At 39.3% G+C, this 15,712-nt stretch overlaps 1 protein-coding gene across 5 annotated transcripts in view; it reads left to right on the forward strand.

Moving 5' to 3' along the window:
• The window catches only part of LOC127646471 (TOX high mobility group box family member 2-like), a 187,224-nt gene that overhangs the window by 71,687 nt on the left and 99,825 nt on the right, over positions 1-15,712 (forward strand). For all 5 annotated transcript variants that reach the window (XM_052130162.1, XM_052130163.1, XM_052130166.1 and 2 more), the window contains exon 3: positions 7,659-7,718. In XM_052130162.1, the coding sequence (XP_051986122.1) occupies positions 7,659-7,718 (60 nt within the window). The remainder of the gene's footprint in view (positions 1-7,658; positions 7,719-15,712) is intronic.

Raw genomic sequence — 15,712 nt, forward strand, 5'->3', positions numbered from 1 at the left:
CTCTACCCTCCCTAGCAACCGGGCCAATTTGGTTGCTTAGGAGACCTGGCTGGAGTCACTCATCACGCCCTGGATTCAAACTAGCGAACTATTCGAACTCTATGATTGGTAGCCAGCGTATTTACCTCTGAGCTACCCAGGCCCCCGAATCCCTCCAAATTTTTAACCCCTCCCTTCCAACCACAATTATAATTTGGTATGGAACACCCGCTTTTCGCGATCCAATTCCTGATGCATTACATCAAGTCCCATCCTACATGTATTATCATTGAATATACGGTATGTTTTACTGAATTAAAATGGGTTACGCCAATAAACGCGACCATAAATTGCCTACGGGCGCCTTTGAGCGGATTTCGCCGCCCCAGTGGAAACGCAGCCTGAGAAAGCCGAACTGCTTGTGTTTTAGCGACACGCAGTAAATATCGAAAGCTTATTGTGGATTTTCTTTATCGTGATATATATCGATATCGTTTTATTGCCCAGCCCTACATGACAGTCAAGTCTAAGATTTGAAAGAATTCATAGTTTACAATTTTTAATTAAAGTGGCTATAAGCGATTTTTTTTTAATGCAATGGTATGCAAAAAATTCCATGAAAGATATGAATGAAATAAGTGTCATAAGATATCTCACCAGTCTCTGTAATAGCGCTAAACTCTGTAAACAGCAAACGGTCTCTGATGCTTTTGACCTGTCAATCATTTTACGTGTTCTCATAGTGTTTCAGCTGAAGCGAATTATTGAGGCTTGATGTCATTTTTATGCCATGTTGCTCATAACAGTTGTCAGTGGAGGGCGCTATTTTGCTGCTGTTGTTTTTGACAACCGTTTCTGCCCGTGACTGTCTTAATAAAGCCCATATAGTATCTTTGGAATGTGGGCGGGGTTTTGGAAAAAGTGGGCGTGGCTAATTCAATAGAAATTGTACAGTGGCTAAAAGAAGACACGAGTGGTAATTAATGTTATTCCGATGTGATGTGAATGCACCATTTCCTAACTGAAGAACAGTTTATTCTGATTATTATAAATAAATGTACTATTTATTGATGATTTATATTGCCGCTGTAATAATCCACAAATTGAGGCTGTGTACATGACATCATACTGTATTTTGTGTGTTTTGTATTTTGCATTTTAATCCAATTTTGATATATATGTTGCAACTCTTGGCAGTCCGATCAAATAATGCACACAATGATCACAGAATAATTGTGTTGTGCTTAAAAAAGCCCTTTAGTCGTGGTAACTCGAGTGTTTTATTGCTCTATTGTATCATGCTTAAATCCTTAAAAATATAAATCACTTCAGTCAATGTTAAAGGCCGAAGTCTATAATGAAAATGCACATGCTGGATTGGATCACACACACACACACACACACACACACACACACACACACACACACACACACACACACACACACACACATGACTTACAAAATCCTGATGTATTAATGTAGTCTCCAGCTTTCTCTGAAATTCAAATGTGAAATAGTCTCTCTCTCTCTCTCTCTCACTCTCTCTCTCTCTCTCTCTCTCTCTCTCTCGCTCTCTCTCTCTCTCTCACTCTCTCTCTCTCACTCTCTCTCTCTCTCTCTACTCTCTCTCTCTCTCTCTCTACTCTCTCTCTCTCTCTCTCTCTCTCTCTCACTCTCTCTCTCTTGCTCTCTCTCTCTCTCTCACTCTCTCTCTCTCGCTCACTCTCTCTCTCTCTGCAATCCATCTATTAGTGCAACTGTAAATATTACATGAGCCTTGAATCTGACTGGCTTATACACTTGCGTGTGTGTGTGTGTGTGTGTGTGACTATATTATTTTATTTTATTCCGTCGTTCCTTGTTTATTGCCGCTCATGACCTACTTCCAGTCTTCCATCCTCAGCACGGATCACACCGCTGTGCCCTTCATATCGACGGCCGTCCCCGTAGAACAATTACACGGCAAATGGAAATGTTTGTACTAAATAACACATGTGTAATTAAGCACTAATGAGCTCTTGTCAGTGTGGAATGTGCAATTAGACAGGTAATAGAAAAGCCTGGTGTGGCAGACGTGCTGAGGAGCAAATAGAGAGAGAGAGAGAGAGAGAGAGAGAGAGAGATGCAGTGAGGGAGGGAGGTTGGGGTGAAATTATGAAGACAGGAGTAATGTTCGGAATAGCATACTACCATATGTACATTTTTGGCAGTAGTATGCATACTGTGTGCAGTTTGCATATATTCTGTATGCATGGATAACCTACTAAATTGCACAACATTTGCAGTAGCTGTCAATATTGGCGAGGTTATCGTAGAAACCTCATGCAAGGGACATAATGAATGTTCCACTCTATGTTTTTAACTATACACCAGTGTGAGCAACAGTGTTCAGGTTTGTGTAGTGGGTGATGTGTCCGAAGGAACCAGCCTTGGACAGAAGCCATTTCATCTGCGTTCGGCCCCGTTTTGCTGCCGGCCCACCGGGAAAAGTCCCGGTTCTCCTTCTGGCCAGTCCGCCCCTGGATCAAAGTGAATATTGTATTTCTAATGGCATTACAGTTCTCCATGAAATTTAGCAACATTAAACTTATGTAACATAGTTAGAAGGTAAATATGTCATGATCAATTCTGAATTGTGTTACATTGTTTCAAATTCATTTGTGAAGTTTCATAAATGTATGTATGAATATGATGGTGAATACAATAAGATCTGCAGATAAGGGGAAAAATCTTCCATTATAAACACCCACACACTTGCACACATAAACACAATGAAAGGGTGTCATTTCGAAAGGTGTCTATCGCTGTTTTGGATATATTTGCATGTTAATTAGGAAAGGGGTTTCGGCAAAAACTTGTTCATTGTTGCAAGAAAACCTTAAATGAAGCAATCATTGCTTTGTGCAGTAGCAATGATTGTGTGTATGAATGTGTGTCTGTGTGCACTATGCAATGAGATATAATACTGCATTATTGAGGATCCAGCTTGCAATATGGATATATATTGAATATATAAATGCACGATGACTGTTCTATTCTATTGCACAAATGCTCACACACACACACACGCACATACACACTCACTCACACATGCACACACACACACACACACACACACACACACACACACATGCACACACACACGCGCACACATACACTCACACACTCACACATGTACACATATAATGCATATGTATGTGGGGTCTTTGCAGTGGAAATGTTGTACGACCCCCATCAGCTGTTTGTGTCATTATGCTTGATGTTTGACTGCAGTATAATATCACATTTTTATAGGTGGAGAGAGACAGACAGATGCAGCAGCCCATAAATATATAGACACTTGTGCAATTTTAGATATGAATCATATTTTAAAAAACTTTTTTCCACTGCTTATTTTTTTAAAGAAATAACAATAAAATATGATTCTACGCTTGTCATGCCAGCATTTATTTTTTCATAAATTTCAGCTTTTAATGAGACTTTTTTTACTGTCTCTTGACACCACATGATATTTTTTACTTTTATCCCCAGAAAATATCAATATGACTTAAAAAAACTGAAAATATGCTCATCATAGAAGAAGTGCATTTTATACATTTATTATGCATATTGTACATTTACTGTATTCTGGCTGATAACCGATATAATGGCCAATATTATAAATCTTTTGTACAGTATTCTGGCCGATAACCAATATAATGGCCGATATTATACATCTTCAGTACAGTATTGTGGCCATTAACCGATATAATGGCCGATATTATAAATCTTTTGTACAGTATTCTGGCCGATAACCAATATAATGGCCAATATTATAAATCTTTTTGTACAGTATTCTGGCCGATAACTGATATAATAGTCGATATTATAAATCTTCAGTACAGTATTCTGGCCGATAACCGATATAATGGCCAATATTATAAATCTTTTTGTACAGTATTCTGGCCGATAACTGATATAATAGTCGATATTATAAATCTTCAGTACAGTATTCTGGCCGATAACCGATATAATGGCCGATATTATACATCTTCAGTACAGTATTGTGGCCATTAACCGATATAATGGCCGATATTATAAATCTTTTGTACAGTATTCTGGCCGATAACCAATATAATAGTCGATATTATAAATCTTCAGTACAGTATTCTGGCCGATAACCGATATAATGGCCGATATTATAAATCTACTGTACGGTATTCTGGCCGATAATCGATATAATGGCTGATATTATAAATCTTCAGTACATTTTTCTGGCTGATAACTGATATAATGGCCAATATTATAAATCTATTGTACAATATTCTGGCCGATAACCGATATAATGGCCGATATTATAAATCTTTGGTACAGTATTCTGGCTGATAACTGATATAATGGCCAATATTATAAATCTATTGTACAATATTCTGGCCGATAACGACATAATGGCCAATATTATAAATCTACTGTAAAGTATTCTTTCGATAACCGATATAATGGCCGATATTATACATCTACTATACAGTATTCTTTCGATAACCGATATAATGGGCAATATTATACATCTACTGTACAGTATTCTGGCCGTTAACCGATATAATGGCCGATATTATAAATATACTGTACAGTATTCTTTCGATAACCAATATAATGGCCGATATTATAAATCTGTTGTACAGTATTCTGTCGATAACCGATATAATGGCCGATATTATAAATCTACTGTACCGTATTCTTCCGATAACCGATATAATGGCCGATATTATAAATCTGTTGTACAGTATTCTGTCGATAACCGATATAATGGCCAATATTATAAATCTACTGTACAGTATTCTTTCGATAACCGATATAATGGCCGATATTGTAAATCTACTGTACATTATTCTGGCTGATAACCGATATAATGGCCGATATTATACATCTACTGTACAGTATTCTGGCCGATAACCGATATAATGGCCAATATTTCAATCTGTTGTACAGTATTCTGTCGATAACCGATATAATGGCCGATATTATAAATCTACTGTACCGTATTCTTCCGATAACCAATATAATGGCCGATATTATAAATCTGTTGTACAGTATTCTGTCGATAACCGATATAATGGCCAATATTATAAATCTACTGTACAGTATTCTGGCCGATAACCGATATAATGGCCAATATTATAAATCTTCAGTACAGTATTCTGGCCGATAACCGATATAATGGCCGATATTGTAAATCTACTGTACATTATTCTGGCTGATAACCGATATAATGGCCGATATTATACATCTACTGTACAGTATTCTGGCCGATAACCGATATAATGGCCAATATTTCAATCTTCAGTACAGTATTCTGGCCGATAACCGATATAATGGCCGATATTGTAAATCTACTGTACATTATTCTGGCTGATAACCGATATAATGAAGGCCAAATCAAAATACAGAAATTTCGAAACTATTAATACTTAAGGGACCGTGTGAAACTATCTTATGGGCCAGTAGTTTTAGAACCCTGATTTAAAACATACGTGAGGAACACAAATTATACTTACACTAAGAGTACTCCGGCTGCGTCCTTCTTGCTGTTGACGCCACATGCACTTGCACCTTAGCATGCATTTAAAACTAAACATATGAAACTCAATACAGAGTAATTAACCACATGTTCCTTTTCAACCTTTCAATCTAAAGACACATGCTGCAGGGCAATTGTGGTCTCAAAAATTTCACATCATTACAAACCCTGTCTCTCTTTTTGTCTCATTTTCACATATTCAGTCTCTCAGTAGAACAAGAGAGCATTTATATGTGCCAGGATTTGTTTGCAAATGGAACATAAGCACAAGGCTTTTAATGGAATTAACAGTGTGTCGATGCAAGTATGTGTTGCATTTTCTATGTTGCCACAAGTGTGAAAGTGTGTGTGCCAAATAGTGTGTGTGACATTCTTGTGTAATTAATGGCTCTGTATTTCCGCCCCCTGAATTCACCTCACACGACATGTGTGTCACACAAGGGCTGTACATCAAATTCACACAACTGGCCTCATTAGTCATCAGCTAACGAACTGTAATTATAACCTCACTGAATACACTCTCAAGCTCTTTATAAACCTAGTGAGTTGCCTTAATGTGTACAGTCTTTATAGACAGCTACATTCTATAGCAGCACCCTAACTGAAAAGAAATCTCATTAGGGACTGTTTTGGAATGCTAGTAAGACACATTTCAATATTTAGCTATTGCGGTATCTTAAAGTAGTTATAAAAAATGTATATTGTCATGCCATTGAACCCCTTTACACTGGTGCCGAAACCCGGAAAGGAGGAGGGATACGGCGTAGTGGAGTTCTTGCCGCTACCATCCACCCCAACGGAGCAGTCGCGGCCGCCTGAAAGCGGAGGAATTGGTCTCAGACCCCGCCGCATTTCAGCGGCTGGTAGGGGTCTCCTCCACCCCTGTCAGCGGCCCTGACTGCTCCAGGCGGTCGGCTAGGAGCCCCTCCTACCCTCGCGGTCGGCGACCAATTCCTCCGCTTCCAGGCGGCCGAGCTCCTCCGTCCTGCAGAAGACAGCCGCGGCTGCTCCGTTGGGGTGGATGGTAGTGGTGAGAACTCCACTACGGCGTATCCCTCCTCCTTTCTGGGACTTCGGCACCAGTGTAACGCAGTTCAATGGAAAGGAGGAGTCGAGAACCGGCTTGACAATATAAATAATATTTTAATGTAAAACTGAAACCAAAAGACACAAACATAAACACACACGTGACAGTCAGCTGTCCGTAAACGCTCTCGCTCTCTCTCTCTCTCTCTCTCTCTCTCTCTCTCTCGCACCACCATCCGCAGTCAGCCTTTATCCCTCTCAGAGGCTTAATTAGCCTGATAAGGGACCGGGTATGTAAAATCATGACCCGGCCCCGTACTCTGCCCTGTCACAGTAAGTTTTAGAGGTCGACCGATATATCGGTTTTACCGATTAATTGGTGCTGATAGTTGCTTTTTGGAACTATTAGTTATTGGAAAAATTCAACACCGAGGGTTGCCAATAGTTTTTGTTTGTTTGTTTGTTTCTCCATATTCCTCTGTGGCCAGATAAATATCAAAAGCTATAATAAGCTTAATTTGGTGAATATTTACATATAGAAGATTGTAACAACTCAAAGTCACTGTCACCATCACTGTTTATAGACTAAATCACGATTATTAATACAAAATACACAAATAATACAGTAGATGATTGTAAGAGTGCATGATTTGTTTGGAAGCACAGACATTTCAAAATAAGAGTCCCCAGTGTGTTTCAGGCTTGTTTATAGTTAAGTCCTGTGTAACGCTCAATCTTTATTTTATTTTTCTTCTGGTTATTATTGGGATTTTAGTAGCACGGTAAACTCACGTCAGGGGTTTTACTCATTTTGGACTCTCGTAGCATCTATGACTATCGGCCCCTTTCACCACCTTAGTTATCGGTATCGGCAGAATCCACTATCGGTCGACTTCTGAATCAACTCCTGGGACATGAAAGTGCCTGAAGATGAAGAAACACCAAAGGTTTCGGAGAGAGCTTACAGTATATATCTCTCCCTGCCAGTTTTGATTGACTATTATCATGCTCTGTCTGATATGCAAATGATATTCCTTTATGTGAGCTGTCTGCCCAACCAATCTTCAGTCTTCTTCTTCTCTGTTTCTGCTCACAGTTTGATGGTGACAACATGTACATGAGCGAGAACAACCAAGAGTTCCTCTCCCCGAGTCAGGTAAGATCAAACCCACAACCTCATGTTGGGATTTATGCTTTTTTTTTCCCCACCATTTTTCTTTGTTTCTTAATTTATTCAGAATTTTCCATGTTTTATTTTTTTGTACATCTTTTCTCATGTTTTTAAGCCTTTGCAATTAAGTAACACGGACGATTACTTTTTGTCTGTATCAAATTGTGTTCTTGATATCACAGTCTGGGATGGGGGGGATGGGGGCTGGGGGGGTGTATCTTTGCAATGCCCTTCGCACTCTGAGCACATGACCCAAAAGCTTGTATATTATTGGTCGGTGAGCATCAGAAATATTTTCGCATAATATAAGCACCAAGAAAAATGGGTGGCGAATAAGGTTTAATATTTTAATAGGTTTTAATTGCTGTTATTGCAAGACTCTTTATTTAAGTCTTATAATGACAGTAGATCTTAAAGGGCGGTTCACACCGAACGCGTACTTGTGCAAAAGAAGCCAGACGCAGCGCCTGCACAAACAGCTGTAAACAAATTCTGTAAACATTTTAAAGAAGTCAAAAGAGACACTGAGATGATCGTGGGGGGAAAAAACCCTGAAACAAATGGTGTTTTTTCCCTTTTCAGCCAGTACAGCTTTCTCTCTTCTTTTTTCTTAGCTTGTTTACTTTGAGACTCATATTTGACATCTGTCTGCCGATCTCCTTCGCTTGACCAAGTTCGGGCAGTTCAGACTGATTTTGCTTTAATGTCAACCAGACTGACCACAGACCAAAGCAATGCTTTCAACTCTACACGTCTCTCTGCTTTATTAACCAAAACACAAACAGTTTGCTTTCTTCATGTTTCACTCTTTCGTTTCCAGCATTCTGCATTTCCTTCATAATAATCTGACAGGGATATTTATTGATTTCTTTAGTTTTTTTAGCATAAGTTTAGATCTACAGCTGGAGTCACTGAGACAATTGAGTGTAATTGAGATTACAATAGCCGAGTTACGCCGATTTATTTCTTTTCGTTTTGAGGTAACTCGTACTTTATATTAGATTCATATGGAAATATTGAATAAACTCTAGGGATGCACCAGACCGACGACATGACATTTTTTGGCTGATATTGATACAGATTTGAACAGAAAACCCATCCAATGCCGATATTTTGCCACTTACCTTATTTTGTCATCAAATCACAGTTTTACTTCGAACTTCTGCTCTAAAAATATATGGGCTGGTAATCTGGCATACAGGGCATTTTCCCGGTGGGCCGACGCACTTTTGGGACAATCAGGGGCGGACCGGCCATCGGGAGAACCGAGCGGGATGGTGGTACAAATTTTGGGCCAGTTGCAATGTAAAATCCCGGACTAATTTAGCTTCCCAGTCCAGCCCTGTGAAGAGGTACATAAGCTTTTTCACTGTTCTATCAATAAATAATTTCCATTGAAAATGGATCAGTCCAACCCATGACAGGCCCAACTGTCATGAAGTCAAAGTTTTCTGGTTTCAAAGTGTTTTGGATGGTTTCTCTCATCATTTAATATAATATAATCATCTATATAAGTGCCGTTTTCCCAACTATCACGTCCATTTATGTCCACATTAACATTAAAACAAGAAAGAATACGTATTAAAAATTACATATTACCTTCTACATATTGTGGGTATTATTATTTGTGTAACAAGGTGTGTTACTAATTAACTATAATCAACCATCGTTTTTTCATATTGGTGTTTTCACTCATTGGTATGCCGATGCTTTTAATTTAGTTAATAAGTGGCCGATAAATATCGGCAGCCAATATGTCGGTGCATCCATAATAAATTCCTTACCACCGCTAAGATCATGAAGTAAATATGCACATGCAAACATATTATAAACTCAACGTTTTGCTTTCTGAGTTAAACAGTATATTCAATGAGAGGGCGGGATTGGATGATGAGAAGAGATTTATATGACAGGTGGTTGGAAAATAAGAGCTCTTGATGACGTCATCTGAAAAATAAGTCTTTTTCTGAGATGGGGCAAGTTTGAAAAAGATTATGAAGACCTTTGTTTTCTTTGGAATGACACGCACACATGGGGGGCGGGTGCTGGGGCGGGGTATCTCAGCGACCCCTGGAGTCGCGAGCTTGAATCCAGGGTGTGCTGAGTGACTCCAGCCAGGTCTCCTAAGCAACCAAATTGGCCCGGTTGCTAGGGAGGGTAGAGTCACATGGGGTAACCTCCTCGAGGTCGCTATAATGTGGTTCTCGTTCTCGGTGGGGCGTGTGGTGAGTTGTGCGTGAACGCGCTCAACAAGTCACGTGCTAAGATGCGCGAATTGACGGTCCTCCGCCACCCCGGATTGAGGCGAGTCACTACGCCACCACGAGGACTTGGAGCGCATTGGGAATTGAGCATTTCGTATAGGGTAATTCTTTAATTTATTTTTTATGTCGAAATAATTTCAGAGAGACAGACACCAACAAAAAGAATAAGATAATCAACTTCAGTTGTTATCGTTATGAACATTAACTGGCGATTCCTTAAAACCGCATAAATGTTTGTGAAGACTCAACTAATGAGATTGTGAAGTCTGAAGAACGTATTTATGCACGTGTCTAAGCTGTTTGTTTCTCTATGATCTTTCAAATTCTATTTCGGAATGCACTGATGTGTCAACGACTTATTAATATTTATCAGCCAATTATTGGCCAAATTAAAAAGTGCAAAATAGCCTTTTTTCGCATCAGTTGACATAATTGTTTTTATCTTGTATGGCTCCCTTAAAATGTTGAACTATCATGTGTTCAAGAGGTCCAATCCAAGTTCAGTGGTAGTTCATTATTGTCAGAACAATCAAACAGCTTTTCTACCTCTTTGTACATTTTTTAAAGTGTATCATTATATGTTTAAAATATTCAAAAATAACGGAATTCTATTTTAACTACTGAAATACTTTGAAAGCAATTCCATTTCAAAAAGTTCCTTTGAATGTCATGGATACAAATAAAATCCCATTGAAGCCCTTTGAATGGCCACACGGAAGACCAGTCCATCACATACTGCGTTTGGTCTCGGATCAGACGCCCCGCCATTCCCAGGAATCACCACATTTACGTTGACTGAGCTGTCCTCCGGCGACCTCTGACCTCGTCTGATTGTAGGGGAGAGATCGTCTCCGCTTGGCCCCTAACAAGCCCTCTGAGTGTTCAGGGTCACGGAGGATCGCCACGGTAACCACTGCGAACAAAAGAGTCTGGAGTCCACCGAGGGCTGACCTACAGCCAACTCCACCGATCGATAGTGTGCGAGCAAGAGCGGAAAAAATCGAGAGCGAGACAGTGAGAGAGAGAGACAGTGTGAAAGCTGAATGGAGAGAGACACAGACAAACACATAAAAGGAGAGAATTGATTACAAGGGAAAACACATCAATGGTTCTTCCGTTTGTGTGACGTTCCGTTGAATTTCCGGTGCTTGCTCGAAATTCCAACGCAGGAGTACAACTAAAGGAATACTTCAGCCAAAAAGTACACTGCAAAAAAACATTTCTTACGGAGTATTTTTGTCTTGTTACCCTGTAAAAATGTCTCAACATTCTTAAACAAGATACGTTTCTATGAGAAGCAAAATTGCTTTTTTTTTAAATAAGGATTGGCCAATGGGGTAACGAAAATACTCGATTCAAAGGGCAAACAAGTTTATTTTTCTTACACCTTTGGTAAATCGTTTTTTCTTGTTTTAATCATAATCTGCACCAAATTTGGTTCGATTTCTCTGAAGATTTATACTTAATATCTCATGCCATTGTTGCTTTTCAAGGGCGTAGGCTTGGTTTGAAAGTCGGTTGGGACATATATGTTGCTAGGATAATATTAAATATTTTGGTATTCAGAAAATGCAAGAAAGTCATTCTGGTGATATAGGCTAAATTGCATTATGCTACATCACAATGCCCCTAATCAGGCTAATGAAGCCTCAGAGAGGGATAAAGGCCGACCGGAGACGGCAGTGCGACAGAGAGAGAGAGAGAGAGATTTACGGGCAGCTGTCCGACACCTGTGTGTGTGTTTGTCTTTTTGTTTAAGTTTCTAATTGAAATATGATTTATATTCCAGTCATTGCCTCCTCCTTGCCCATCTTAACCCCTTTACAACTGTATACTGGCATCTTAAAATCCTGCACCTCTGACATGGCTTTCACAGGGGTGCGCTTACCAGTCGAAAAGCAGAATCCTCCATTGGGCTGTATTAAAAACGTTTGTAAACGAAAATGTAGCTTGTTTAAATCTATTCCAAGGATAGGATGTAAAATACCAAATGCTAATCTGCCCGTGTATTCTACAGAATTATTATAATTTTTTTAATCTTACAATTGACTGATTGGTGCATCCTGAACAGCGCTGAGAAAAGTAACAGGTGCCATGTGACATTACCGTTTGCGCGCTGATTCAGAAGACCCATTGATAATTATACTAAGCTCCTATAATAGTTGCTAAGATGAAAATAAATGCATAGTATAAAGTTCAAGTATTTTCTGTGGGGTAAAATTGCCCAAATGTTGGTCGGGACACGAAAGTTGATTGATATGTCCACATGTATACCTCTGAGTCACCCTCATGTCATTCCAAACCTGCTATTTTTCTCTCTCCATGAAACAACAAAAGAAGAACTTTTGAAACATTTTCATGTCAATTTTTAATTTCTACATGAAGTTTTATTTTCTGACAAAACTAACCAAATTTCGCAACATTTATGCTTATATCAAGGAAAACTATGTGCCAATGGGGTAAGAAGAAAAAAACTTGATTCAAAGGGAAAACAAGCTTATTTTTATGACACCATTGGCAAATATTTTATTCTTGTTATAAGCATAAATCGCACCAAATTTGGTTTGATTTCTCTGAAAACAAGGCTTAATATCTTATGCCATAAATGTATATAGTTTTAAGAACGTTTAGATATTTTTTTACAGGAAAACGAGACAAAAATCTAATTTATTAACAACATATAGGTTTGGAACGAAATGAGGGTGAGTTAATAATGACAGAACTTTCATTTTTAGCCGTACTGTCCCTTTAAACGTGATCTCATTCCCGAAAAACCTTTCGGTTTCCCTAATTAGCATTCTAAGTCTTCCTCCACCTCTGGGTTAACTTAATCTTGCGTTATCGGCCGAAGTTAATCTCAGTGTGATAGCGTAGCTCAAACGTTAGTCTTTGCATTTGCATTCTTGGCCGTAGAAAGTAGCTGGAAAATGTCTCTAATGGACTCTCTGTTTGAGTATGCAGAAGAAGCCGCGATGAGATTATAATCTCACAATTAGAGTAACAAGGTTTTATTGATCGCCTCCCGGAGCTTTGGTTGCCAGGTCAGCCGGTGATTAAAGTAACATGGCATGCACGAGGAAAGACGCGTCCAGTGGAAGTTTCATCTGTGTTTCTGAGACGTCCGAAGAGGAATCCTGCCATGTAAGAGGTTTCACAACAAGAGGAAATTGAGGTTATGCTGATATATCAGAGCGCACAATCACTTCAGCTTTAAATCTGCACAATTCTAAGATGAACTGATTATTAAGACATCATTATCTGTCCCTGAAATATTTCAGTTCTTCTGTAAAACATAAAATTAGATGGTTAAGAAATGAGAAAAACAAACGTTGTCCAAATGGCTTTGGAAATCCTTTTTTCCATTATACAACACCAGTTCCTCCTATGTTGACATTATATAGAATCGATGCCATATGATTCTGTTGAAGACGTCAGTCAGCGTTACATGTTTAATAGCTGAAGTCCTGGCGATGAACTACACTACCCATGATCCTGATAGGGAAAATCCACCAATCAGAGAGTTGCGACAAACAAAGTCCATCAAAAGAACTACAAATCAACAACTTTAAATAGGTAGTTTTATTTTTTCCCACCGTTTTTACTAAGGATGCACCAAAGTATCGGCCACCGATATTTATCAGCCAATTATTGACCAAATTAAAATCATCTGTTAATCGGTTTTAAGCATGAAAATGCTGATATGAAAAAAAAAAATGTGAATTATCATCACAATTTGTAAAAACCCATTGAATTCAAATGCACAATCCAGAAATAATAATAGCAACAATATGTAGAAGGGCATATTTCACACACTTAATTATACATGATGAGATAAATCCTTCCAAAACTATTTGAAACCAGCAAACTTTGACTTCTTAGACATTGGTTTGGTATTCATTAAGGCTACACAGTTGATTTAGTTAAGATTGAAGTCACAATATGGTCTTGCCCGATTACTAAACGTTGAAAATGTAAAAATAGACTGCATTCAGTGCTTCGGGCAGGGCTTCACGCAATATTGTGTAAACAAGTGGCGCCCTCTAGCGGTATGTATGGCATTATCCATTATACCACGATAGCAGGGCTGGACTGGTAATCTGGCATACCGGGCATTTTCTCGGTGGGGCGACGCACTTTGGGGCCAATAAGGGGTGGACTGGCCATCGGGAGAACCGAGCGGGCCAGTGGGTCGGCCACAAAACTTTCCGAATGGACCGCGATAAGCAAAAATGAGCCGCCTCGTTATGCAGAACGGACCACAAAACTGTGCCGCAATATGCAGAAATGGAACAACTTTTGGTTCACCCCTCTCCCCCTCCATCCCCCCCAAAAATGTTTAGGCCTATATCGGTGCATCCCTAGTTTTTACTGTAATTTTATTACATCATTCGCAACATCCATGTACCTTTGTCATTTTTTACTTCAAATCAAAGTTTGTAATGTTGCGATTCACGCCGGAGCTGGTTGGTTTGATTCATGGCTTAGTACGTGTTTATGAAGGATTTTGTGAAATCCCTTTGGCAAAAAATGAATGGGAAAAAAAGTGGGCGGGATCTGTTGTGATCTATGGCTAGTCGGTGGCAGCTGGTCCAAGGGGGAGGGGCATTCTCATTCTAGAATGCATTTGATTGGACAAAAATCTGTGTAGTGCAAGATGAGTCATCAAAATGTGCAATCCGTTTTCTCTGAAGAGAAAGACTACATTTGAAAGGTGTATATCTGCTGAAAGTGAATTTTGTCAACGTTTAGGCGTACACTAGCATATAGATGACCTCAACACTGACAGACATTGACTCATGAGTGTGATTTCATGATATGTCTCTTCTCTGTCTTTCCATCTGTGTCTCTGATTGGAGTTTGCACTCTACTGTGACTGGCACGTAGACTCGTGATTGGCTGTGATTGGGGGTCTGGTGTCATTGGCTCGTTTTCACTAATTAAAGTGTTTTTGTACTGACTGTAAACTCTCACCTTATGGAGGACAAGAATGTGTGTGTGTGTGTGTGTGTGTGTGTGTGTGTGTGTGTGTGTGTGTGTGTGTGTGTGTGTGTGTGTGTGTGTGTGTGTGTCTGTGTCTGTGTGTGTGTGTAGCTGGAGCTACTCTCCCTGCTGGTCCGAATTATGGCCGAGTACATTACCGTGATTTACAACTTCCTCCTGCTGTTTAGATTGAAGAGAGAAAGATATTGCCCGCCCCGGCCGCCCTGCCCCCACGCCCCACCACCACATGAGATCTTTTGTGAAATGAAAACAAAGCGCAAGCCTGACAAAATATTTCTATAGCCGATTGCTGAGCAAGCAAACAGTCACTCAGAGACAAAAGCAGAGAGAAATCGTTGGCCGAACGGATTTGATGTCACAGCAAAACTCATATTCTCTCGTTCTCTCTCACAAATTGACCCAAAAGTCTCATGAAACCTGTCAAGGACATGTTCGGGTCAGATTTAACCCCAATAATAACAAAATATACTTTGCATTAGAATTATTTATTTATTTATTTGTGACATTTAAGAACATTTCCCTTCCAAATTTCAATTTAGTATTACAATTTAAATTACAATTGTCACATAAAAAAACTAAATGGAGCTAAAAGTACGTTTTAAACCCCTTCAACTCCTGTGGACCCGCCCGCGGGAAATAAGTTTACACTTAAAATGCTCAAGTCCTCATATACAGTACATGAGTCAGGCTTTTCATAGATAACCATCACTTCTG

This window comes from Xyrauchen texanus, chromosome 7, assembly GCF_025860055.1.
Source record: "Xyrauchen texanus isolate HMW12.3.18 chromosome 7, RBS_HiC_50CHRs, whole genome shotgun sequence".
Taxonomy (NCBI): domain Eukaryota; kingdom Metazoa; phylum Chordata; class Actinopteri; order Cypriniformes; family Catostomidae; genus Xyrauchen; species Xyrauchen texanus.